This window comes from Eleutherodactylus coqui, chromosome 1, assembly GCF_035609145.1.
Source record: "Eleutherodactylus coqui strain aEleCoq1 chromosome 1, aEleCoq1.hap1, whole genome shotgun sequence".
NCBI lineage: Eukaryota > Metazoa > Chordata > Amphibia > Anura > Eleutherodactylidae > Eleutherodactylus > Eleutherodactylus coqui.
In genome coordinates this window covers 392,777,685-392,804,322 of record NC_089837.1, presented here as the reverse complement: position 1 = coordinate 392,804,322, position 26,638 = coordinate 392,777,685, and the positions used below count along the sequence as shown (strand labels likewise).

The 26,638-nt window shown below is 42.9% G+C and overlaps 1 protein-coding gene across 1 annotated transcript in view; it reads left to right on the top strand.

The window, feature by feature from the left end:
* Positions 1-26,638, top strand: part of MYO16 (myosin XVI) — a 339,522-nt gene that overhangs the window by 34,964 nt on the left and 277,920 nt on the right. The window contains exons 2-4 of the mRNA XM_066579909.1: positions 9,311-9,574; positions 18,840-18,910; positions 21,762-21,905. Of these exons, the coding sequence (XP_066436006.1) occupies positions 9,311-9,574; positions 18,840-18,910; positions 21,762-21,905 (479 nt within the window). The remainder of the gene's footprint in view (positions 1-9,310; positions 9,575-18,839; positions 18,911-21,761; positions 21,906-26,638) is intronic.

The following is a 26,638-nucleotide window of genomic DNA, read 5'->3' as shown; positions in this document are numbered from 1 at the left end:
AAAAGATAGGATAGCGTTTAGAAAAGTACAGCATCATAGAAAACGTGATTTTCGTGCGATGGGATGCAACTTTAAAAGTAGGGAAACCTACTGTCAAAACTCTTAAATAAGCCCTAGCTTATACATCACCTATAAGCGCTGTGTGACTGTGGCACATCTTCTCACCTGGTCCCCGGCACTGGTCTTCTTCATTTCTTCTGGATGGGGATTGAAAAATTCACACCTCCTAGAAGCGCTGCCTCTGATTGGCTGAGTGCTGTGACCAATCACAGCCATTAATTGATTGAATTTCAATTGAACTTCCCCCTCCCCCTTGAAAATTCAAATTGATTGAATTTCAAGCCCCCTCCCCTCAGAATGCTCGCCACGTGGAGTCCCCTCATCACTGAACACTGTGACAGCACTGTCACAGTGTTCAGTGATGAGGGGACTCCCCTTGGGGATGAAGGAATCCCCTACCACAGCTATCACAGATCGCGCTCCTCTGCCACTGCTGTGACAGCTGTGGCAGTGAATTCCTTCATCCCCTCGGGGAGTCTTCTCATCACTGAACACTGTACAAGAGAGGACTCCCTGCAGGGATGAAGGAATCCCCTGCCACAGCTGTCACAGGAGTGGCAGAGGAGCACAATCTTCTCCTTATGTTTTCAATGGGGCCGGCGCTGCTACTGTCCCCATTGACAACAAGGTGAGACAACATGTTGTCAAATCCAGGGGCTTCACATTCAAGGAATCCCCTGCTGCAGCTATCACAGCTGTACCAGTGGATATCAATTGTCTCCCATTGCTTTCAATGGGGACGCACTATTTATGTCCCCATTTAGCTTCGGTCATGCATTTTTTACAAATACGTCATGCAATTTTTTTTAGCATGCCTATTCATGTGCTAAAAAAATCGCTCATGTGACCGAGTCCTCCGAACCTAGCATTCTCAAATGTGAAATTTTGCTCTGGGTGCGAAAGCCCAAAACACCCCTTATCTTGATAGTGTTGAATCACCCAATTCAGTCTGCAGAGAGTGCCTGAAAATAGATGTTGTATCTATTTGTCATCCATGTCTTCTTCCTAGAAGAGAAGCCATAGGTATTATACATCTGTAATGTTGGTGACATATTGATCCAGTATAATCCATAAAACATGTGTTCTTCATATTGTGCACATTTATAAATTATGCTTGTGGGTAACTGAGCTTAGGCCACTTTAACATGAACTGATTACTGTTTTGCATCAGTATTTGTAAGCCAAACAAGGAATGGATCCAAAACACAGAACAGATGACAATGTTTCCATTTTATTTCTCACTTTGTATGTTCCATTTTGTGCTGAAAAATCCTATTAAAGTGTGGCCACCAACGGCCTCTGTACCTTCTCATGTACTGTCCACTGCCTGTTGTCAAGTGAAGTCCATACCTAGAAACAGAGATAACAAGACAGAACGCAGGAGGGGGTGGGTGTTGTGTCATGCTGCGCATAGACATCAATAGAGAGAATATGGGAAGAGAGAGGAGAAAGCTGCAACAGATGGAGAGTCTCATACAGACATGCTTTTGCTAATAGTGAGTTATTTACTGTGTTATAGTCACTAAAATCACATCTTCTCTAGCATCCTCCATAGTGTAATGATGTTATTTATGTGTGTGCTACAGAGAGCTAAGTGTGATTGCTCTCAGTGAAAGAAACCAAGTAATTTTGTAGATATGATATGTTTTAATGGCTAACAAAAATACATGATGTTACAGCAAGCTTTCGGATCTTCTATCAATCCTTCCTCAGGCTGAAATGGAACTGGTTTGAATGGGGCTCATATAAAATACACAACTGCAGAGAGAACACTCCTCTTGATTGAAATACAAATGTTCACACACACAAATTTGAGACTGTTTTGCACTCAAAACTTAAAACAACAGACAAACTGAGCTAAGACATAAATATGTGACTGTCACATTCCTGAGCTCAATGGACTGATTAAGTATTTATGCCCCATCCAAACCCGTTCCATTTTATCCTGAGGAAGAACCCATAGAAGATCCGAAAGCTTGCTGTAACATCATTTATTTTTGTTAGCCATTAAAAGGTATCATATCTACAAGATAACTTGGTTTCTCTCACTGAGAACAATCACATTTTACTCTACTGGCTAACACCGTACCAAACCTTTTTCTTTATTTTACAGAGAGCTAAGAAGCAGAATCTGCTGTGTTCTCCATGTGAAGTGTATAGAAGGCCCCATAGTAACTGGTGTCCACCCACCAGCTCAGAGACAACTAAAAATTAGAGACGCATCCTGCAGAAAAAAAATGATGAAGCATGCAGTCATATAATGTTAGTCATAAAATGCCCACACTTGGCAGCTTATTCTGAAAAGCCATCTAAAAGCACAAGTACACTTTAAGAAAAAAAAACAACTAGGCGAATATAGTTACATTGTAAGGTGGAAAAAAAGCTTATTTTCTTGCAGTCTTGAACTAGCGAAAGAAAAACAAGTTCCTATGATTTAGTTGCCAGTTGTCATAAAGAGGGGAAAAAAAGTCCTTCCTGAGGGTACATGGACACAGAAGTTTTTTTTCGAACTGAAAATCGGTCAGAAAAAGCATCCATTCATTTGAATACGTATATTCACATGGGCTTTTTTTTTTTACTCAGACCTAGTAAAAAAAATTACAGGATGTCCTATTTTTGTCCAATTCTCATTCGAAATTAGTACATGTCAATGCGCAGTGTCCCGCAAATGGACAGGACGTTGGCATGCTGTCTGATTCAAGTTGCGCCTGAGAATCTCTGGTGGGAAGTTTTACACATTCATATGCATTTATCATTAGGGAACTTTCAATAAATAACATTTACCCCAAAAATTAATTCTCTTATTGTCCCCTGTGCATAACGATGTCATTAATGTGCACATTGTGTGATGTATTATATTGCTATAGTGCAAAAAGCAAAAACTCTATTTTAGCTTTAAATGTATCTCCCTCCTTTAACTTAACCCACAGCTTCTGTATGCAGATTCTAATCATCCAAGTACAGAAATCTTTTTAGTAAGGGCATAAAAGCAGATAGGATCGGGGTAGAACTAAGTTTGGTGATTGTGCTAATTATTGTGTATTTGACACAAAGGCTCTAAACCAAAAGTGACTCAACTTCTCAGCCAGCAATTTAATCACAATCTGTACAGCTGTGTTTGTGTGGGGGTCAATTCATAGGATCATTGCACCAAAGTCCAGGACTTCCTTGTCATCTATTTTAATACTTCTGCAAGACGCAGAAAATTCTGCACCAAAACCTGCATGTATACATGCAGATTACGGAGCAGAAATCCATAACAGCAGATTAAGCTGTGCCTTTAAATGTGTTTTTAGGTGCGTGTTGCAGAAATGTTCCGCACGTGCGAAAGCTCCCTTAGGGCTTATTCACACAGGCGTATATCGGCCCCATTTTTATGACCGGGCGATATACGCGACCATCTGATGCATTGAATTCCAATGCAGCAGTTCAGATAGGTGATTTTTGGGTGCGTAAAAACGGTCGGCCTGAAAAGATAGCGCATACAGTGCGCATTCTGGTCGGCCGTTTTAACGTTGTCCGGAAAAGATAGTTTTGGACCTATCTTTTCGGGCAGAATACGCCTGCCAGTCCCATAGACTCCTATGGAAGCTTAAGAGAGCTGCTGGAAAAGGGAGGTGGGAGGGAATTTAGCAGCGTCTCTTCAGACAGCCAGCAAGGGGCGGAGAGGGGGGCGGGAAGGGGGAGGGAGTTTAGCGGAGCTAAACTCTCTCTCCCTGTCTGACAGTATCCCAGGTTTAGCCTATACTCACTGCTCCCCAGCCATCTGAGTGGGTGCACAAACGGGAGATGCGATTTTCGGCCGGCCACGTTACAGCTGCAGTGCAGCCGAAAATCGCCGTTATGCTGCATTCACAAGCAGCTGATTTGTGAAAAAATATTCGGTAAATCCACACCAGAATCCTTTTTTTGTATTTTTTTGGTCATTATTTTTCAGAACATAGCATTCTTTGGGTACAGTATTTTTCAAGGAGTTGTTTCCCCACAAATGTCAATAGACTTGCCAGTATGCCTAGCCCAATCTACATGAGTCAAGAGATAATAGGGCTTTTATGATTTCTGCTCTACATTATACAGCATTTGTAAAACAACATATGCAAGATGTGTGCAATAAAGAACAACGTTCCTAAAATCTTATAATACTGGAACATATATAAAGAAGAAAGCAGTGCTGTTAGTTTTGTTACACTGAGAAGAATTATATTTTATGGTATATATTGCCACAGCAGTATGCATTATCATTGATCAAGTAATGTGTCATCAAGGGATCTCTTCTCAGTTGCTCTGTAGAGCTCATAATTCTTTAGTAGGGCAATTCTCAATGTGATTATAAACTGGAAGGTCACATTTCATGAGTATTTGTTACTAATTGGCATAAAGAAGGATCCATAATTAAGTCTTGAATTGTATCTGAGCTAATTAACCTCTTCTGTGCTTATATCCTACTGCAAATATAGCCCAAGAGCTAAATATTTTTATCTGAAGTGATTATGGAATGTGAAATATATTAATAGATCTTATTCTTAACGTTTCCCATCATGAGAGTTGTATTTGACAAGCATGCATGAATCTCACTAAAATAGATAAAGTTACCAGAACCTCAGGATTTAGGATGCCCGATTATTTCATGCAGTAGGGTATTAGGTTATTTCAACTATTCATTATTCTGATGTTGAACAGACTGCATTTCCAAGACCAACCCCAAAACAACCCTGTGCTGTCAATCTGGCCTCCACTTATTTCTATCTGTCTAACAGGAACTTAAGTTAACACCAATCACTGAGGCAGAGGAGTCTGTTATAAATATATTGCTCTTCACGGTATAGACAATTTAAAACTTGGTTTTATTCAAAAAATTAAAATAGGGCCTTGAACTGACATACATGGGTACCACGGTTATCCCTAGTAAATGGACTGAGCTTAGAGTAGTGATACTCCTAGGGATACTGTAGTCGTTGGACAAACATAAAATAAATAACAAGGAATTCTGAGGATCCCTGACCAACAGAATCCATAAGACTATACAAAGGGTGAGACAAATCAGGTCAAAGAATGACGAGTCACGGGATGAACATGACAAGTCAAGTTCAAGCAGATTTGTCCCAGTCCGAGTACAAGTGGACACAGAGACCCTAAGGCCTCATGTCCACGGGCAAAAGAAGAATTAAAATCCGCAGCGGATTTTAACTCTTCTCCTGCCCGTGGATCCGCATCCCATAGGGATGCATTGACCACCCGCGGGTAGATAAATACCCGTGGATGGTCAATAAAAGTGATTTTAAAAAAAATGGAGCATGAAAAAATCTGGACCATGCTCCATTTTCGTGCGGGTCTCCCGCGGGGACGGCTCCCGTGGGCTTCTATTGAAGCCTATGGAAGCCGTCCGGATCCGCGGGAGACCAAAATAGGAATTTACTCACCTGCTCCGGATCTTCCCTTTGCCGCAGCTTCATCTTCTCTCCGTCGCGGCCGGATCTTTTTTCTTCGGGACGGCGCATGCGCGGGGCACGTCACCGACGTCATCCTACGCATCCGCCGGGCCAAAGAAAGAAGATCCGGCTGCGACGGAGAGAAGATGAAGCCGCGGCGAAGGGAAGAACCGGAGTGGGCGGGAGGTGAGTTAATTCTTATTTTCATGTCTCATCTCCGCGGGGCAGGAGGGACCCGCTACGGATTCTACTTGGAGAATCCGTAGCGGGCCTGATTTTCCCCGTGGACATGAGGCCTTACTTACTAATTCATTGCAAGGTCTCACTTAATAGGTTACTGTCCAATATTCCTACAACAACCACGTTGAATTGGGGATATGTAACTGGTCTAACCCCAAGGCCTAGATACAGGAACCTTAAAATATAGAGTACTATCACCATCTGCTATTCCGTCTGTATCTATTTTGATGGAGTTTTAATGGTTCTAAATTCCATGTGCTGATACAGTGGTAGAAATTCCAAGAAAAAAATGGTGATGAAATCATGTACCTGTAACGATGCTTGACCACCATGTTCACATAGGAGAAGGTCAATGATGTGATCTCATAAGTAATACTGATTATTTTGGGATCCTGTATGCTGCACTTTGCAAAGAAAAAAAAATAAAATTAATCTTTTTCATTGATTGTAAGTTGGGAGAGATCAAAGGAATAGAAGTTTTAGTGCAGAGCAGGACATGACAGAAGAAGTTTCATTGGGTTATTTAGGTTAAGTCAGCTATGGACAGTAATAACTAAAATCATCAGCAAAGTGTGTTTGGTAGGTGGCTGCATGCACAGTAGGTGGCTGTTTCTGTCATTCTTTTACAGCTTTTCATATCTGAAGATGACTATGTGGCTTTTGAGGAGATCATAACAGGTCATGGTTATTGGAGGTCATGATTTGTGATATTGATTTCATTCGACGTAACTTACCTTACAGCACAGTGATGGATAGAAGCAAAACACTTGTTCTCTTATTGTCTTTGTAATCTAGTTATGTGCTTTTTTTAAAACTATGCATATAACTGCTCACTGATACACCTTTGGTCACATGACAGATATCTTATGCTGCTTAAACACCACAGAGCAATAATATTCTCTATGTTCTGCTAGAATTTTTATTTGGATAGAAAGCCTTTTTTGGGGCTCCCCTGAGTTTAAGTGAATTCCACCATGAACATCCCAATCACATAAACAGAGTCCATTACGTAAAGGTTGACATAGCTAGATCTTCTCAGGTAATTGGCCCAATGTAAATCTATCTCTTATGGGAAAACATGAGATATTTCTGTTTCATGTGTTATTTAATGCTCAGTAAAGTACATGGGAGAAGGTTATCCCGCATAAAATACTGTATACATATCCATATTACATGCATGGTTAGGCTCCAGAGCTGGCACACATTCCTGGCCGAGAGATTGCCTAGAGAATTCATATAAGTGATTTAGCGTGCAATCTTGACAGGCCTATTTTAAACACTTGAAAAATCTAGTGTATGCTTTAGGAATCTGTTTTATCAATGAAAGTCAGAAATTTGGTTAATTTCCTTTTATATTTTGAATCATTAATCTAATGCACCCAGCATATAGATACAACTAGATCCTACCTTTCGTAATAAGGGTGGCTTTGCATGGAAAATTGAAGTCCAAATAATCACTTGATCGAGTGATTGTAAGCAATTATCCATTTAAATACAGCCATCAAATTTTCTTGCGAGAATTTGTTCAGTAGTCACTATTCGCTTCGTCTCAGCTCACCTAAAGAATAGTTGCTGGTCGACTAATTATTATCTGGTGTAAAGAGACTGTCTTTCAATGACAACTTTGCTGGGAGGTCTCTCTTTCATTCAGTGGAAAAGTGGTTTGTATGCTAATAATGCACTGCAGTGACTATTTCAGTGCACTATTTAGAAGATAGCTGTCCCATGTCAAGCCAACCTAACACTACTAGAAACGTTTATCTTGTTTATTGAGTTATTTACTACAGACCTTACTCATAAAGCCCTAAAAGACAATTCTGCATGCACGTATTAAGCCTGCCAATACTCTCTAGGCACCAGTGTAAATGAGAATGCATAGTGTGTGCCAATGCAGAAAAAATAGATGAACTAGTATGTTTTTCTCTCTAAATTTGATACATAGATTCAGTGGAAAAGAAAGGCAGCTCATTAAAGGAATGGTTGATTTGCACAGATGTACTGTAACTCGTTATCAACACCAGTAAAAAATGGAATTTGATTTCAAGGAATTACATTCCTAAGAAGGACTAGTGCAACCTAGGTGGAAGCCCTTGAACAAAATACTGGGTAAGGCTGGCTTTACACAGGGCAACTATCATCCAAAGAATTGCTCAAAAGAGCTAATACAATTGACAGTCATTAGGTAGGTACTACTTCTTTTAGCTAGGGACTTTTTTTTTTGAAAAAAAAAGAAATGGAGAAAAGATGTTTGTTAATGTTTGTCCAATAACTAATTTTCATGTGATGATTGGTGATGATAGTGGTCTTACCGTGAACTGTTACACTCACAGTGCAGTAGTGCAACTCATATGGACCAAGGTGATGCTTCTGTGCGTAGCACCCTGACCCTAGCAGAACTAGAGTGTGGCCGAGCTAGCTACAGTACTATGTGTCGGCTCTATTCATGCATGTGTTGTTGTTTCCATTCATATCTTGGAGGGTCCACGTTGAACTTCTAATGCTAGTGTGAATGTAGCCCAGTGATAATGCATATTGTTTGGCAGCATTATACAGAGTGTCTCTAAAGTATGTTCCACTCTAATACATTTATTACCGAGCAACCAATGTACATGAGAGGCTGTTTTCTGATTTATATGTTGCAAAAGGATCCCAGGTTTTATCCACATCAGTGGAAAGGTTAATAGGCACAATTGCAGAATTTGGCAAACTCAGAAATCCCACGCCATGATTGAACACGAGCATGACTCACCGAAATGGAATGTCTTCTGGGTCATGTCTCACTGCAAACTGTACAGGCTGTACTTTCAGAGTCCAGGCCTCTCCTACCTGGACATGCTAGAAAACTGGCTAATGACACAATTGAATGATGTCTAGAATGATTACATCCAACAACAGGACGGTGTACCACCCCACTTTGACCTTCAGGTTTGTGCCTACGTCAGTGATGCCCCACCTCAACTGGTAAGGAAGACTAGGAAGAAATTACCAGGATTTTTGCTTTTGGTGCTACATCAAGGGCAAAACCTGTGCTGCCTCTGACACATAACGTTGATGGGTTGTGAGTAGAGATGAGCGAGCGTACTCATTAAGGCAAATTACTCGAGCGAGTATCGCCATTTTCGAGCACATGCCTTCTCGTCCGAAAAGATTTTTGTCCAGTTGCACCATTTGCCTTCCCTGTACTTTGGCCCCTTATTGGCTTCCACTGTAGACATACTTGTTGTGCCAGGTCTCAGAAGTGTCTGTTGCAGGTTGGTGCTGTTAATAGGTTGTGTTCTTAAATTTCATTTGTAAGTGTGCTATTCTGCATACAATCTAAACAATGAAATTAAAGCATTTTGCATAAGTAATATATGTGGAAAAGGAGATAATGTAATCAAAAAAGAAATACCATGAATATTATGCACTCCACACTTACAGTGTCTCCTGTTAGCCACTTCTCAACTTGAATGAGCCTCATCAGCTCCAGAAGCATCTCAGCTTTTGCTTTGTAAATCATGCTTTAATACAAATCTGAAGTTTTAAATGTAAATTCAGGTAGACCTCCCAATAATTCTTACTATTCTCTGTTTCTCTTATAGGCTGTTTCCAGCTTTGTAATGTTTTTCGATCACATGACATGGAAATTGACCAATGTTTGCTGGAGTCTCTTCCATTGGGGCAGCGCCAGCGTCTGGTGAGACGTATGCGCTGTGAGCAGATTAAGGCGTATTATGAACGTGAAAAGGCTCTACAAAAACAGGATGCCCATAAAAGAAAAACCAAGCTGAAAAAAAATTGTAAAGTTAATTTCCAGCTCTCTGACAAGATACAAGATGCAATAATCCATCATGATGATAAAGAAGGTAAGAAGATAAGGTATTCATTCCATAAACGCTGCACAGTCATTGTTATAGAAAGTGTAGAAAGAAAAATATATAAGTGTTGTATTGCTATATAGATACAGTACCAGTGAGAAGTTTAGATCTGCCTTTTCGTTTCATGCTTTTTCTTGATTTTTTTTTTAATGTTTACATTGAAGATTAGAGATGAGCGAGTATACTCATTAAGGCACATTACTCGAGCGAGTAGTGCCTTAGCTGAGTATCTCCCCGCTCGTCACTAAAGATTCGGGGGCCGGCAGGGGGCAGGAAGCGGCAGGGGAGAGCGGGGAGGAACGGAGGGGAGATCTCTTTCTCCCTCTCTCCACCCCGCTCCCCCCTGCTCCCCACCGCAACTCACCTGTCACCGGTACCGGCCCCCGAATCTTTAGAGACAAGCGGGTAGATACTCGGCTAAGGCACTACTCGCTCGAGTCATGTGCCTTAGCAAGTATACTCGCTCATCTCTATTGAAGATATAAAAACCCATTATGGAACACATAAGGAATTAAGTGGTAAGCAAAGAAGTGTTGAACAAACCAGGGCATGTTTTATATTTTAGGTACTTCAAAGGAGGCCCCTTTTGCTTTGATGACAGCTTTGCACATTTTTGGCATTCTCTCAGTCAGCTTCATGAGCTGGTCACCTGGAATGGTTTTCCAAGAATCTTCCCAGAGGTGCTAAGCGTTTGTTGGTTGCCTTCCCTTCACTTTGTCATCCAGCTCACTCAAAATAATCTCATTAGGACTTAGTTCAGGTGATTGTTGGAGCCATGTCATCTGACGCAGCACTCCATCACTCTCCCTCTTGGTCACATAGCCCTTACAAAGCCTGAAAGTGTGTTTAGGGTTGTTATCCTGTTGAAAAACAAATGATGGTCCCATTAAGTGCAAACTAGATAAGATGGCATGTCACTACAGAATGGTGTGGTAACCATGCTGGTTAAGTGTGCCTTAAATTTTGAATAAATCACTAACTGTGTCACCAACAAAGCACCCTCCCACCTCCTTCTCCATACTTCATGGTGAGAACCACACATGTAGAAACCATCTGTTCACCTTTTCTGCACCTCACAAAGACATGATCATTGGGACCAAAACATCTCACATTTTGACTCAAACCCAAAGTACAGCTTTTCACTGGTCTAAGGTCCATTCCCTGCACTTCTTGGCTCAAGTAATTCTCTTCTTGTTGATGTTCCTCAGTAGTATCTTCTTTGCAAAAATTTGACCATAAATACCTAATTCTCGCAGTCTCGTCTAAACAACTGATATTGAGATATGTCTGGTATTTGACTTCTGGGAAGCATGTATGTGGGCTCTCAAATGAAGTGCTGTTAATTTGTGTTTTCTGAGGCTGGTAACCCAAACGAACTTGTCCTCTGCAGCTGAGGTAATTCTTGGACTTTCTTTCCTAGGGCAATCCTCATGAGAGCTAGTTTCATCATAGTGTTTGATAGTTGTCATGACTGCAAATGAAGATGCTGTTTGCAAAAATATTAGCTAATTGGTATTAGAGATGAGCGAGCACCAAAATGCTCGGGTGCTCGTTGCTCGAGTCAAACTTTCCGCAATGCTCGAGAGTTCGTTTCGAGTAACGAACCCCATTGAAGTCAATGGGCGACTCGAGCATTTTTGTATATGACCCATGCTCCGCTAAGGTTTCCATTTGTGAAAATCTGGAAAACCAAAGAAAGTGATGGAAACGACACAGATACAGATAGGGCAGGCGAGGGGCAACATGCTGGCCTGCATCTCAGGTTCCCAGGTCCCACTATTAAGCCACAATAGCGGCAAGAGTGCCCCCCCCCACCAATTTTTACTTCTGACAAACCCTCATTAGCAAGGCACACCTTAGCAAAGCACCACACTACCTCCAACTAAGCACAATCACTGCCTGCGGGTCACACCGCTGCCTCTTCTCCTGGGTTACATGCTGCCCAACCCCCCCACATGAACCTGCATCTGCAGCGCACACTCTGTGTGCAGCCTTCAGCTGCCCTCATGCCACACACTGGCCTCATAGCCACACCACCCTTATGTCTATTTATAAGTGCGTCTGCCATGAGGAGGAACCGGAGGCACACACTGCAGAGGTTTGGCAGGGCCAGGCAGCGACCCTCTTTAAAAGGGGCGGGGCAATAGCCCACAATACTGTACAGAAGCAATGAGAAATCCAATCCTATGCCACCTCCGTCAGGAGCTGCAAACGTGGGCATAGCAATGGGGAATCCATGTGCCACACAGTATTCATTCTGTCAAGGTGTCGCATAGCTCAATCGGCACCGCAAGGGGAAAGCCATCTGCACTCTGCCCCCTACCCAAGTCAGTCAGTGTCTTTGTGCCAGACAGGTCAAACACCGCGATGGGAACTAAGTGGGCACCAACTGCATAGGTGGGTCCTAGGCAACCCAAGACAATAATTAATAAATCTGAGTGGCCAAAGATGGCAGACTTGCACCGCGTCCACGACATTTTTCTTGGCCCACAGCTTCAGCAATCGTAGGCAGAAAGCGGACTTCACTGCACCCAGGACATAGGCCTCTGCACAAACCCTCAGCAATCGTAGGCCTAGAGCAGACTCCAATGCTAGCATAGCTGTGAACGTCTCATTTGCGCTGTATTGCTCCTGTAGTTTGTCCCAATGCAGTGCCCCGGATAGTAGAGCTAATGTCAGATTAAATACAGGTGGGCTTTGGCCCACACTGCATGCCCCAGTCAGACTGGGGTTTTTAAATTAATAGTCACAGGCAGGTACAACTCCCCTATGGGAAGTCTGTGTGGAGTGGACCCACAGCATGGGTGGGTCCCAGGAAGCCACCGACGGTACATTAAAAAATCCCATTGCAGTCCCCCGGATAGCTGAGGTAACGTCAGATAAAGTACAGGTGGGCTTCGTCCCACACTGCATGCCCCAGTCAGACTGGGGGTTTTTAGAAATAGTCACAGGCAGTTACAACTCCCTTATGTGAAGTCCGTGTGGACCCACAGCACAGGTGGCTCCCTGGAACCCACCGGCGGTACATTAATTAATCCCATTGCAGTGCCCTGCACAGCTGAGCTAACGTCAGATTAAATACAGGTGGAAGCCACCGGCGGTACATAAATAAATCCCATTGCAGTGCCCTGGACAGCAGAGCTAAAGTCAGATAAAATGCAGATGGGCTTCGGCCCACGCTGCATGCCCCAGTCAGACTGGGTTTTTTTATAAGTACACACAGGCAGGTACAACTCCCCTATGAGAAGTCCGTGTGGACCGACAGCATGGGTGGCTCCCTGGAACCCACCGGCAGTACATAAATAAATCCCATTGCAGTGCCCTGCATAGCTGAGCTAACGTCACATTAAATACAGGTGGGCTTCAGCCCACGCTGCATGCCCCAGTCAGACTGGGTTTTTTTATAAGTAGACACAGGCAGGTACAACTCCCCTATGGGAAGTCTGTGTGGAGTGGACCCACAGCATGGGTGGGTCCCAGGAAGCCACCGGCGGTATATAAATAAATCCCATTGCAGTGCCCTGCACAGCTGAGCTAACGTCAGATTAAATGCAGGTGGGCTTCGGCCCACACTGCATGCCCCAGTCAGACTGGGGTTTTTTATAAATAGACACAGGCCGTTACAACTCCCCTATGTGAATTGCGGGTGAACACACAGCATGTGTGGCTCCCTGGAACCCACCGGCGGTACATAAATAAATCCCATTGCAGTGCCTGCACAGCTGAGCTAACGTCAGATTAAATACAGGTGGGCTTCGGCCCACGCTGCATGCCCCAGTCAGACAGGGACATTTTAATTCATAGTCACAGGCAGGTACAACTCCCCTATGGGAAGTCTGTGTGGAGTGGACCCACAGCATGGGTGGGTCCCAGGAAGCCACCGGTAGTACATAAATAAATCCCATTGCAGTGCCCTGCACAGCTGAGCTAACGTCAGATTAAATGCAGGTGGGCTTCGGCCCACGCTGCATGCCCCAGTCAGACTGGGTTTTTTTTATAAATAGACACAGGCAGGTACAACTCCGCAATGGGAATTCCGTGTGCACGCGCAGCATGGGTAACTCCCTGGAACCCACCGACAAAACATAAATTAATCCCATTGCAGTGCCTCCCGTAAAGCTTAGGTAACGCAAGAAGAAATGCAGGTTGGCTTCGGCCCACACTGCATGCTCTAGTCAGTCTGGGTAATTTACATAGTCACAGGTCGGTACAACTCCGCTATGGGAAGTCTGTGTGCACCCAATTAGTGGGATTTCTGTAGTAACGGTATAGACAGATAGACAACACCTATGTGGAAAAGCTAGTTTTTTCTGAGACAAGAGAGTGGCATTTGATTGCAATGAAAAGGATATTCAAGGTACTGAAAGTCTGCACTCCTCCTCATCTCAAGCTGAAATATTGAAAGGCTTCATTCATATGTTTTCTGTTGTCCATTTCAAAGTGTTAGCAAATAGCAATCCAAGTTTCTGGCTACTACCACGCATCTTTCTTAGGAATTACCAAAGACGATCACAAGTAAAGGCCTCATCATCAGTCAGTCCAAAATCATTCAGGGAGTATGTGGTTCTCAGCTGGCCTGCTTATACCAAGGATCGGTACCTGCTGCTACTCTGTCCCTTGCCCTGCAGGGATGCTGTGTTCTATAGTCACCTGTATTCCGACCTCAGCTGTACGCTTATCTTTGGACTTAGCATTACCAACAAGTTGGAAGCCACCATTGCTCTACCAGTCGGCTGAAAGCTTCAGCTAGTGATAACGGACTAGTACTGCGGTTTTATTTAGTTGGTTTTCTGAATGTGGCCAGGATTAGTGGGCCGTGGCGGGGGGCTTTCTTATTGTGTCGTTTAAGGTGAAATTCTTGGACTGCCACCAGACGGACCACTGCGAAAGCATTTGCCAAGAATGTTTTCATTGTTGGAGGAGGAGGGGGATGTTTTTGAGGCAGTACGTGTCCTGTGCACGTGTCCGTGGTTATATGCACCTTCCCAGTAACCGCGTTGCTAAAAAATTGTCACGCCTGGGGACCTAGTAGCACGGTTTTATTTAGTTGGTTTAGTTGCCACCATACACTGTGCCGGCAGCTGACTGGTAACACAGAGCGGTGAAAAAAATTAGTGCTTTCTTGGTGTGCACTTGGAGGCAGAGAGCCCTTTCGTTACGCTAACTGCACTCAGCAAAAAATGACACTGAAGGCTGAACTCAGGCCTTGCAGTGCACTATGCAGTTTAGAAGCACCTCAGGTCCCACATGCCACGCAGTGATATGCACTGGGTTACAAGCAGCCGTAAAAAGGATTTCTTTTTTTAAATAGTTTTTTTGTCAATGCAGTGCAGGCTATGGAGCGTGTATTGGACTTTCCCTCTATGGGTGTTTGCCACCATACACTGTGCGGGCAGCTGACTGGTAACACAGAGCGGTGAAACAAATTAGTGCTTTCTTGGCGTGCACTTGGAGGCAGAGAGCCCTTTCGTTACGCTAACTGCACCCAGCAAAAAATGACACTGACGGCTGAACGCAGGCCTTGCTGTGCACTATGCAGTTTAGATGCACCTCAGGTCCCACAGGCCACGCAGTGATATGCACTGGGTTACAAGCAGCCGTAAAAAGGATTTCTTTTTTTAAATAGTTTTTTTATCAATGCAGTGCAGGCTATGGAGCGTGTATTGGACTTTCCCTCTATGGGTGTTTGCCACCATACACTGTGCGGGCAGCTGACTGGTAACACAGAGCGGTGAAAAAAATTAGTGCTTTCTTGGCGTGCACTTGGAGGCAGAGAGCCCTTACGTTATGCTAACTGCACCCAGCAAAAAATGTAACTGAAGGCTGAACGCAGGCCTTGCTGTGCAATACTGAGGTACTACAACTCCCAGCAACCATGGAGTTAAATGCACAGGTAGCCTAAAGAAGGACCGTTGGGATTGCTGTAGACAGGATTCCACACTACCACTGTCCCTGCCTCACCAATACTTCCCCTATACTACGTAGTACTGACTGCAGCCTGAGAACGCTATAGCTGTAATGGGGCTGCATGCCCGATATACAAAAAAAAAAAAAAGGTGCACAACTGCTCCCAGCAGCCACAACAGTAGTGCCCTAGGTGAGCTGTGGCCCTAAGAAGGACCGTTGGGGTTCTTGCAGACGCTAACACTCTCACTATAGCAGCAGCAGCACTCTCCCTAATCTCTGCTACCGTGTGTCTGTGGCGAGCAGCGGGTGGGGCTGCCTTATATACTCAGCTGTCACTTGATCTCGCCAGCCACTCACTGCAGGGGGGTGGGATAGGGCTGGAACGTCACAGTAGGAAGTTGTAATGCCTTCCCTGCGTTTCTATTGGCCAGAAAATGGCGCAAATTTTTCAGGGAAGGAAAGGGAATTGACTCGAAAACCGCGTGGTGCTTGTCTCGAGTAACGAGCATCTCGAACACCCTAATACTCGAATGAGCATCAAGCTTGGACGAGTATGCTCGCTCATCTCTAATTGGTATGTCTTCAGGTTTCCAAATTAATAGTTAAATGTTCGCGCATTGAGGAAGCTTACAAATCACACACACTTTGGATGTGATTGGAAGTCATCTGTTTATTTCACAAACCGCAGAGATATAAACAAAGACATTTGAAACTAGGCTAGAACATGCCTCACTTGTAATAATTATAATTTATTTATTATCATTGGTTATTAAAACTCAACAGAACAGTGATGTCTTAGTTAGAGGCAGGACTTCTCTCAGGCCGATTGGAACTATTTCTCATGAGACATCTGTAAAATGGCCTTGAAGACGGCCTTGCTTTCTTGTAACAGAACAGTCATATGAGATAAAGAAAGACAGTGAAAAGCTGAAAGAAGAGCTGGTTACAAAGCATAAAATGAAGGATAGGAAATCATATAGCTTCCCTCACAATGCTTTCAAAGTTCTTGACATTTTCTGGATTGACTAACCTTCATATCTTTAAGTAATGATGGACTGACGCTTCTTTTTACTAAGTTGAGTGGTTCTTACCACAATGTGGATTAAAACAGTAGTTGAATAAGGCTAAACACGGTAAGGGACAGTGTACCAATCCAACCTCTGCACAACACAACTAATGGTCTCAAAGACATTAAGAAGGTAAGAAATTCCACAAATCAACTCTAGACAAGGCATACCTGTTAATTGAAAAGTATTCCAGGTGACTATTTCATGAAGCTCATTAAAAGAATGTCCAGAGTGTGCAAAGCTGTAATGAAAGCAAAAGAGGCTACTTTGAAGAATCTAAAATATAAAACATATTCTGGTTTGGTTAACACTTTTTTGTTTATTGTTTAATTCCATGTGTTTCTTCAGAGTTTTAGGGTGAATGCAGACGGCCGGATTGGATTCCGACCATGAGAATTCTAGCAGCGGGATGCAACCCTGTGCTCCTTCAGTGACTCGCGGCTTACTGTCCGGCGTATTCACTCTGCTCTGCGGATGTGCTGGCTGGTGTACAACCGCACATGCGCAGTGCAGAGCTGTCAAATTAGCGATGACGCAGCAGTGCGAGCCTCTGCGAGGTTCACACTGAAATAGGACATTCCGTGATTTTGTTACTGCGCGAATTTTCACGCAGTCAAATCGCAGCTGTCTACATGCGATTGCATAAACCAATGCAATCCTGTGGCAGCGTGCAATGACGGAAATTCTGCGTGAAATCTCACCGTGGAATTTCCGCTTTTTGTCTTCAGTATGAATCTACAGTGTAGAAAATTTAAAAAAGAAAAAGCAGGGAATGAAAAGGTGTGTCCAAACTTTTGACTTGTATTATTTATTGGTGTGTGGTTAAAGGGGTTGTCCCGCGGCAGCAAGTGGGTCTATACACTTCTGTATGGCCATATTAATGCACTTTGTAATGTACATTGTGCATTAATTATGAGCCATACAGAAGTTATCAAAAGTTTTATACTTACCTGCTCCGTTGCTGGCGTCCTCGTCTCCATGGTGCCGACTAATTTTCGGCCTCCGATGGCCAAATTAGCCGCGCTTGCGCAGTCCGGGTCTTCTGCTGTCTTCAATGGGGCCGCTCGTGCAGAATGCCGGCTCCGTGTAGCTCCGCCCCGTCACGTGCCGATTCCAGCCAATCAGGAGGCTGGAATCAGCAATGGACCGCACAGAAGAGCTGCGGTCCACAGAGAGACGGCGGCCATCTTCAGCAGGTGAGTATGAAGACGCCGGACCGCCGGGATTCGGGTAAGTACTACCCGGTGTGTTTTTTTAACCCCTGCATCGGGGTTGTCTCGCGCCGAACGGGGGGGGGGGGGGGGGGTTAAAAAAAAAAAAACCCGTTTCGGCGCGGGACAACCCCTTTAATGAATCGAATTTGAGTGCCATTGAGCCTAATCTCCTTATCACCCCTAAATAATCACAGGAGCGCAGAAAGGTATGTGCTGCTGTTTCCAAGGCTCTTGAACTGTAACACTGATTAACCCATCCGCCTGTCAATGAGATAAAGGCAACACGGTGATCACAATATGAATTGTACATACAGTTGAATTTTATATCCATAGTAAATGTCGAATTATCCAAAGAGCAGATCCTTCCTTTTCCTTTTTCATGTAAATAAAGCTGACCTTATAATGAGAAGGTATATAACTTTCTACTATAGTTTTGTTTCAATTCATCACCATCTTCTGTGTCTTGTCAGTTGGTAAAAATGTTCTGATTCACAGTAAGAGGATAGAAATCTGTCTTGCCCACCTGACTTAGGTTCACACTTATTCTTGATTTCCCCCTGTCATATATATTGATAAGGAAGAATGGCGTTTATGTTATTTTTGTAACCACCATTAGGACCCTTATACATTAGCCAATTCTCTGCCTTGCATTAGCATGCACTGATCGACAATATAGTATGTCTATTGGTGCTTGTTCTGCCATTCATATATAGCAGGGGATTGCTGGTGTGGGAAAGAACGACTGCTCATTCAGATACAGATTGCTTTTGCTGACAGCACATCTGCTTGTTTACAAGGGAAGATGTGCTACTAGTGAAAAGGCATTTACCTGCCTGCATGGAACTGCCAATCAGCTGACTAATGAGCATTTGCTTGTTGGTCAGCTGATTGAAGCATATCCTTACACATTTTCATAACCAATCATCACCCTGTGTTCAAGGGCCTTTACTTTATGATAAGCAGAAGCTATGTATTTTCTATAAATGCTAAATTTTACTGTGAAAAATATTCTGGAATTTCATGCCAGTAATAATGTGCATTTTTCCTCCATGTGATTTATAACAGTTTTGCAGCTACTAAAGGATGGAGCTGATCCACATACACTTATCACTTCAGGAGGATGTCTACTTCACCTGGTAAGTGTGTTTTTAATCTACACAAAATATTTCTACAGGTTATTTAATCAATATACAATCCACTTTCCATCATATTAGTTTACTTTATACAAGTGTTAAACCTGTATTTGTGTACCAATAGTAACTTGTAAATGGGTTTTAATACTTTTGGTCTGACTGTTATGTCAGGTTGTAAGAATGAGTGTACTGTGTTTCCTCGAAAATAAGACACTGTTTTACATTAATTTTTGCCCCAAAAGAGGTACAATGTCTTATTTTCGGGAAAAAGGGAATGTTTATATTCACCTGGTTCACGGCGTCTGGGTCCCTGGTGCTGCTGGTCTCCGACGGAGATGGGGCAGGCTGCAGTGTTCTTGGTGTTCACACAGAACTCTCCTTCTGGTGGCAGGGCTTTGAATACCCTGCCTCCAGCAAGCAAGTGCTGTGATTGGCTCAGGAGAGCTGTGGCTCAGCCAATCAGAGCCAGCGCTTGATGAGCCAATCACAGCCATTCAGTGATGTCATTCAATGAATGGCTGTGAATGATTGAGTGTCGGTTCTGATTGGCTGGCGCTCGATCCAATCACAGCACTCGCTTGCTGGAGGCGGGGTATTCAAAGCCCTATCACCAGAAGGAGAGTTCAATGTCAGTGCAGAGGACACAGCAGCCTGCTAGGGCTTATTGTTTGACGGGGTGCTTATATTTAAAGCCCCTGCTATCAAAAAAATAGGGGTAAAGCTTATTATCAGGGTAGGGCTTTTTTTTTGGGGGGGGGGACGGTAGTATACAGTAGGAAGAAATATTGATTACAAACCTGAGGGGAGTCTTACATGTACCATAAGTCAAAGACCTCCACTAACAGTGGATATTACTTGTTATCATTTCCTGATAACAAATAAGGATTGTTCTATAACAGAAGAAAAAGAGCCTTAGAGCAGTAGTTATGCAAAGTAGCAAATCTTTGCTGCAGCAGTCTTCTGTGGCTAATAGACTTGCCTCCTAAAAGGGCATATAAAAAAGGCCCCTTTAAAGGGTTTTCCAAGTAGTTTTTTTGTTAAAAGCCCATTCCCCATGCAGTAAAATAACTAACCAGCATATATGCACCTCTCCCCGCTGTGTCCCACGGTGCTGCTTAGCCCTCTGCTCCCGTGTTTGTTCACAGGCTGCAGCCTCGCCTGTTTACAGAACGTCACAGGCTGCTGCAGCCAATGACAAAACAGCTTATAAACATCATTTTAGAGGGGAGGCCCGGATCGGTGGCGCTGGTCAAAAAACTACTCAGAAAACCTATTTTAAGTCCTATCAGTAGAATACAGATTGCTAATTACAGCAGTCTGCTTTCTAGGAATAGACAGAGGCACAGGCTGTTATTAAACAGTTTGTTTCTACTGACAGATCTTCATTGAAATCACAAGGAACTTCAAGTTTCTCAAAACAACAGTAGGTTATCGGATTGTTTCGGGGGCTGATAGTAATATTGTATTATTCTCTGTTTATCCAATGTAGTGAAATCTTTACATCATTGCTCCCTATACCAGAGTTTGGAAAGCAACATACTGCATCTGTATACCCTTAGCATTGAGTAATTAGTGGTTCACACTCCATGGCTGCTAGATATGGTCTTTAGAGCTCTTTCACATGACTAAATAGGTTTTTACGCTTGGCCAATCATGGCTAAAAACCGCATGAATGAAGAATAGCCACGATCAAGTCTCAAGCTTATATAGCGTTATCTCGTCCATTTACGTGGACAGCGTATTGGCGAAAAAATGCGCTTCAGCGCAGAAACCTCTTGGTCAGCAAAAGTTCTCAGAATGACTATAAAATGCTTAAATAGAGCCAACTGTCTTTGTTTCCCAGCATTGGATGTAGCTAAACTTCCTGCCTTTTTTCTCAGCTCCCACAGGAGTTTATGGGAGCATCCAGCGTATCTCGGCCAAAGATAGGGCAAACCTATTTTTGGACGCGGGTTATAAAATTGGCAACCAAAAACGGTGACCAAGGTGCTAACTTTGAATGAATACATTGGAAACCAATGCTTCGGATGCTCACAATTTTTTGACGTGGCTACAGTAGCTACAGTTATACGGTTGTGTGAGTAAGACCTTAGGATGGTTTCACACACGGCAGTATTTTTTTAGAAACGCAGATGTTTTTGTGGCACGTTTTCATACATTTTTTAAGCCAAAGCATAAAGTAGATTCAAGAGGAATGAGAAATATAAAGGAAAGACATATACTTCTCCTTCATGCCAGATCCAACTTTGGTTTGGTTGAAAAAATGCAGCAAAATCTGCAGTCACGTTTTCAAAAAAAAAAGGAAAAAGCACCGTGTGAAAACCCCTTATAAATGGCTTGTAGCTTCATACATATTCCTTCAAGCAATAACTGACCATACAAGCTCTGTTAATCTTTTGCAGCAGCCCGGTTTTTGCTATCCCTCAAAATTTTCAGTTAATCTCCCCCGAGTTCTAGTCCCAATTTATCTCAATTCTGTAATGGTTCGCACACAGTTCCCCTTTGCTTGGTGTATGTGATTAGAATTCAGTGTGTGATATGCAGCACATTGTCTTCAGGCGTCTGCGGCTGCAGTTATCCATTCTGACTGCTCAACAAGAAGCAACCTCTCCTTCAGCCATAGTGCAACTGGATTTAGATTTTTATGCTCAAATATATACACAGATTTTCACAATATCACATATTTCTGCTTATTCTGATAATCACTTGACAGGTGCACTGCAGAAAATAAAAAAGTCATATTTGCTTATGCTGATCCCATAATCCCTTGATTTATAGCTTTACGATGTGAAAATATTTGTCGAAATGTACCTGTGTCACTCTTGATGTGAGATGCTATCCTTATCTCTTCCAGTGTGCACGCTATGATAATGCATTTGCAGCAGAAATCCTCATTGACCGTGGAGTTAATGTAAATCACCAAGATGAAGAATTTTGGACTCCTATGCATGTTGCTTGCGCATGTGACAACCCCGATATTGTCCTCCTACTTCTGTTTGTAAGTGTCCAGAATAATTCAGTGATCTTGTTTTTTTAAAGTTATATATATATATATATATATATATATATATATATATGTCAATACACAGAGAGATTTGTCAAGAGTGGTTAGTTACATTATTGCACAGACATACCTAGCATGAACAATGTGTCTTAGAGTGCTGTAACACATCAACATGTAAAATATCTGTATAAAGGTCCCTATACATGGGATGACTGCTGGGTGCAAAAAAAAGCCCTCCCATGGACTGCCGCCTGACTATTGCTCACACAAGAGCTATAGTTGTTCAAGTGATTGAAGGTGGGGCAGGCCAGAATCATTCCAACCCACCAGCCTCTATTCACAATAATTAGGAGTCACTCAAACAGTGCGCAGTTCCTATTTACACTGGTTTACAGTCACTTGGTTTGCGGTTTTGGTAAAAACCAAGTGAGTCCAACAAGTCAGCGATTCCACACTCAGTGCCCTGTTGGCGGCCGTGTATACCCTGGATGATTATCACCTGAATTTGCTGTTTTCAGTGAGAATTCAGGCAATAATTGCCCACATGCAAAGTACCCTTAAAAGCTTTATGACCAGATTTATATAGACATCAACAGATAGCTGTAAGTCATGTCTGAGTTCCGCAATCACTTTAGGTGGTCTCCATTAACATCCAGACACTTCTGATTTTGGCAAACTACTGCATGAACAACATTAATTACAGTGTTCACAGGGATTGTTCTGCACAGCATTTGAATTTCTTCCCATAGTGCAGCCAGTATAGCTGGTTTTCCACAGAATCCTTTAGGGCTTCCCACAGGTAGAACCCATCCTTTAGGGTTCCCCACAGGTAGGAGTTGAGGAATGTTAAGTCACAGGAACGAGGAGCGAATTCAACAGCACCTCCAGTGTCCTGGCAGAATGTTATGCAGATAGGCTCTCATGGTAGTGTGGTGATGCGCCACTTTGCTGGAAGCAAGAATGCTTATCCGCATAAAGCACATGATTGGCTGGTAACATGAATGTACAAAGCATGTTGTGGTACACTGGCCCAGTAACTGTCGTCAAAAAAGAATGGCCCAATTAAGCCTCTGAATGACAGTCCACGCCAGACATTGATCCCCAGGTCAATTGACTGATTTGTTCACGTGAATGTGAGGATTTTCTGGAGTCCAATAAACACAATTATGATGATTTACTGTATCATTTGGTTTAAAATGTGCTTCATCAGACCAAACAATTTTCACCCCAAACTCCTCATCTTCATTTACCATGTGTTGAAATAACTCATAATACTGCATTCTTCGGTTCATCTTAATTCATGTTGTCTAACAATCTCGAGATGTAAACTCTCCCATATGCTCTCTTAAGAATATGTTGTATGATTCACCTGCTAACTCCTTTCTTTCGTGCGCATTGATGGATTTTTGGGGTGAATGTTTAAACTGTTCCAACACCATAACCAACAAAGCAGGACTTGTTGCTGTACAGCGCTTCCCAGATCTTTGCGTGTGCACATATCACACGATGCCATAGGTTTCTAACTTATCACGAATGTGATTGTCAAGCATGTTGGAGGTTGCTGTACTTCACACACATTCTCAAATTTCCAATACCACTTCAAAATTGTCTTGCATTGCTCAAAAGTCAAACATGCCTCCACCATTTTATTTGATCCTCTTGATGGCCAAATGTTAGCTTCAGCAATCATGCAACTACTAAGATCTTTAGAGACACCATAATACTACATATTGCCACCATAATTCAATATGGATTTTATTAAATGGTCTAGATAACCACTATTGAAGTGTATATACATTTTTTTGCGCCATTCTGTGTGTGCCACTAGGCAGCCGAGCACCGGACCTCCTACTGCTAGATTGCAGGAGCTTTAAACCCATGCTATAAATGTACTATAGCATGGGTTTAAAGCCCAACTCCCAGGCGCCACATATTTATGGAGCTTGGTCACTAAAGGGTTAAGTGCTTTCTTCATTTAGTCCCCTTTTGAAAACTGCTATCTGCTGCTGAGTTATTGGAAAGTCTCTTCAGCAAAAGCGTCACTACACTATATTTCTGGACCTGAAACACATGCCTTCAGCATGAGGGTATACAACTGACGTGTTACAGCTCCTCCCAGGTATGCCAAAGATCTCTATTTATCACTGTAGTGTTCTCATTCTTTTTCCCATGCTGTTATATCCTGCATTTAGAATATCTATTAGCAAAGAAAAGAGATAAGCAATTATATACATTTGTAAATCTGACAAATAAAAGTCTCACTTTTATGGTGATTCATTCCCTTATCTGATGCAATCAATACAAGAAGTTATATTATGAGAAGACTCTTAATGAAACCAGACAACATATAAAAGATCCAGCAGAGCAAAAAGCCCCAAGTAGCAAAACCAAAAAGCTGAATCTAGAGTTACCCGTAAAATATATAGCTACGTGCTGTTTCTATTAAGTTAAAGTCTGTGAGAGGCTTCAAAATCAATTAGCAGGGTCTGTTCTTAGATGTAGCTCTAAAGAACAAGAGACAGAATCATAAAAAGTATATAGTACGTTCTAGAAGATTGATTAAAAATATTTTATGTCTGCTCATATATTGATATGGTCACACTCCTTGTTGGCTAAATAAAGAAGAACATAGTAGCATCTCTGAAGTCCTGGTTTGTCTCTAAGGGTACACGCACAGACTAATTTTCCATCCTATTTTCGTAGCAAAATATTGGTCCGAAATTTGGACAAAAATAGCGCCCATTCACTTGAAAAAGTGTATGCACACCTTTATTTTATTCAGCATGTCCTATTCTTGCCCGATTTTAGAACGAAAATGGCACATGTCAATGTCCTGTGTTCACCACGTCAGACAGCACATGGACAGGATGTCCGAGTGCTGTCCGATGTGAGTTGCCCCAAGAATCTCGGGTGCAACTAAGAAATTGCCCATGTTTATGTACTCTTATAATGAAGAAAATTCCAATTAACTGAATTAATTGAAACTTGAACCTTCCCCATCTACGCCTGCCCTATTAAACTTACTTGCAATTTTTTTGGTGGAATTGAATAGTCTTTTCTTTTACCTATGAAATGTAGCTCTACTAAATTTAGCTTTCAGTTCCTCTAGGGAACAGATGTCAAACACAATACCCGCGGGCCAAATCCAGCCCAACACCTCATTTTATGTGGCCTGCCGGCTGTGCTTAATAAATGGGTTATCCAGTTAGCACCTGCTAGAACACATCATGGTTGGAGCAGCAGCTGCTGCTGTGACCCATGTGTAGAGAGAGACCAGCACTTGTAATTGCAGGGGCAGATCTCACTGAGCTTCTGCTCTGACCTAGATGTAACCCAGCCTCTACTCACCCCATCAGCAGCTTCAGTCTGGTGGCACAGTGCAGAGTCTGTGACTGCTGATATCTGCCCCGAGGTGAGAGGTCAACAGTCAAAGACTCAGTAGCAGCTGCTGCCACTGGACTGCAGCTGCAGGTGGGGTGAGTGTAAAGCTTGAAGGCCAGCTGCCCAGCCAGAGGCCAATACAGGGGTTACTGTTGGCACCTGGTCAGGCAGCATCCCTGAGAATTCTATAGAAGTCACTATTACTACTGGGACCAATATAGGGAACACTAGTAGGGCCACTATGGGGGTAGCTATTACTACTGGGACCATTATGGGGGTCACTATCACTACTGGTGCCACTATGGGAGCACTGTTACTACTGCGGCTATTATGTGGGCACTGTTACCACTGCGGCTATTATGTGGGCACTGTTATTACTGGGACCACTATGGGGGTTGGTACTACTAATGCAGCCACTTTGGAGGTCATTATTACTACTGGAACCTCTATGGGGGGGTCACAATTAGGGCTTGTTCGGGCCTAAGCGCATTTTGGTCATAAAAATAAATGGTATATTTGCTCAACAAAAATCACGCCTGCTGTTTTTATGTGCGTTTCCTGCATACTCACTGCATATTTGTGCCCGAATATTCACTTCAATGGCCTATTGTGATGCATAATACACACGAAAATAGGTCATGCTGCATATTGTTTCACACATTTACACATTGGCTGATATAGCCCTCAGTGAAAATGAGTTTGACACCCCTGTAGAGTATGACAGTGGATGCTAATGGGACAAGATGCATGTAAAAACCCTTATACATTATGCTAGAAATTTCTTAACACTGTCTAAAATTCTAAAAGCATAAACCTAGACGAGGCCGACTGAAGATACACAAAATGTATCACAGCAGTGCACTGTGGGATACATTTAGTGCACCTCATTGTCGCCAACCATCTAAGATAGCATAAGGAGACCACCTGATGAAAACTGATAAAGTGATGGATGTGGACAGGAGGGGCAGGTGCCCTGTCTAGTTGCTGCTGGTTATGTGTTGAGCATAGTAACTCTGACCATGAAGAGAGGGGGTTAGGCACATTCACGTTTCCACCCCTGGTTCCAGTCTACTTTAATTGTTCAGCTATGTCCTCAGAGCCAAACAAACGATATACCAGAACTGTTGGATCCAGCACATGCCAGACCTGAACGGCGCTGACTATAATGGAGTTCGTCTGGCTTCTGATTGGTATTTTCATGGATGAAATAGCGCAGCTTGCAACATTATTTTGTCCAGGATTTTTGGCCACATCTGCACTGAAGGCTGCAAACAGAACCTCCAACACAGATTTGGACGCATTCTTAATTGAGTACAGGTGAATGAAGACTGGTTTTCATTTAGTCT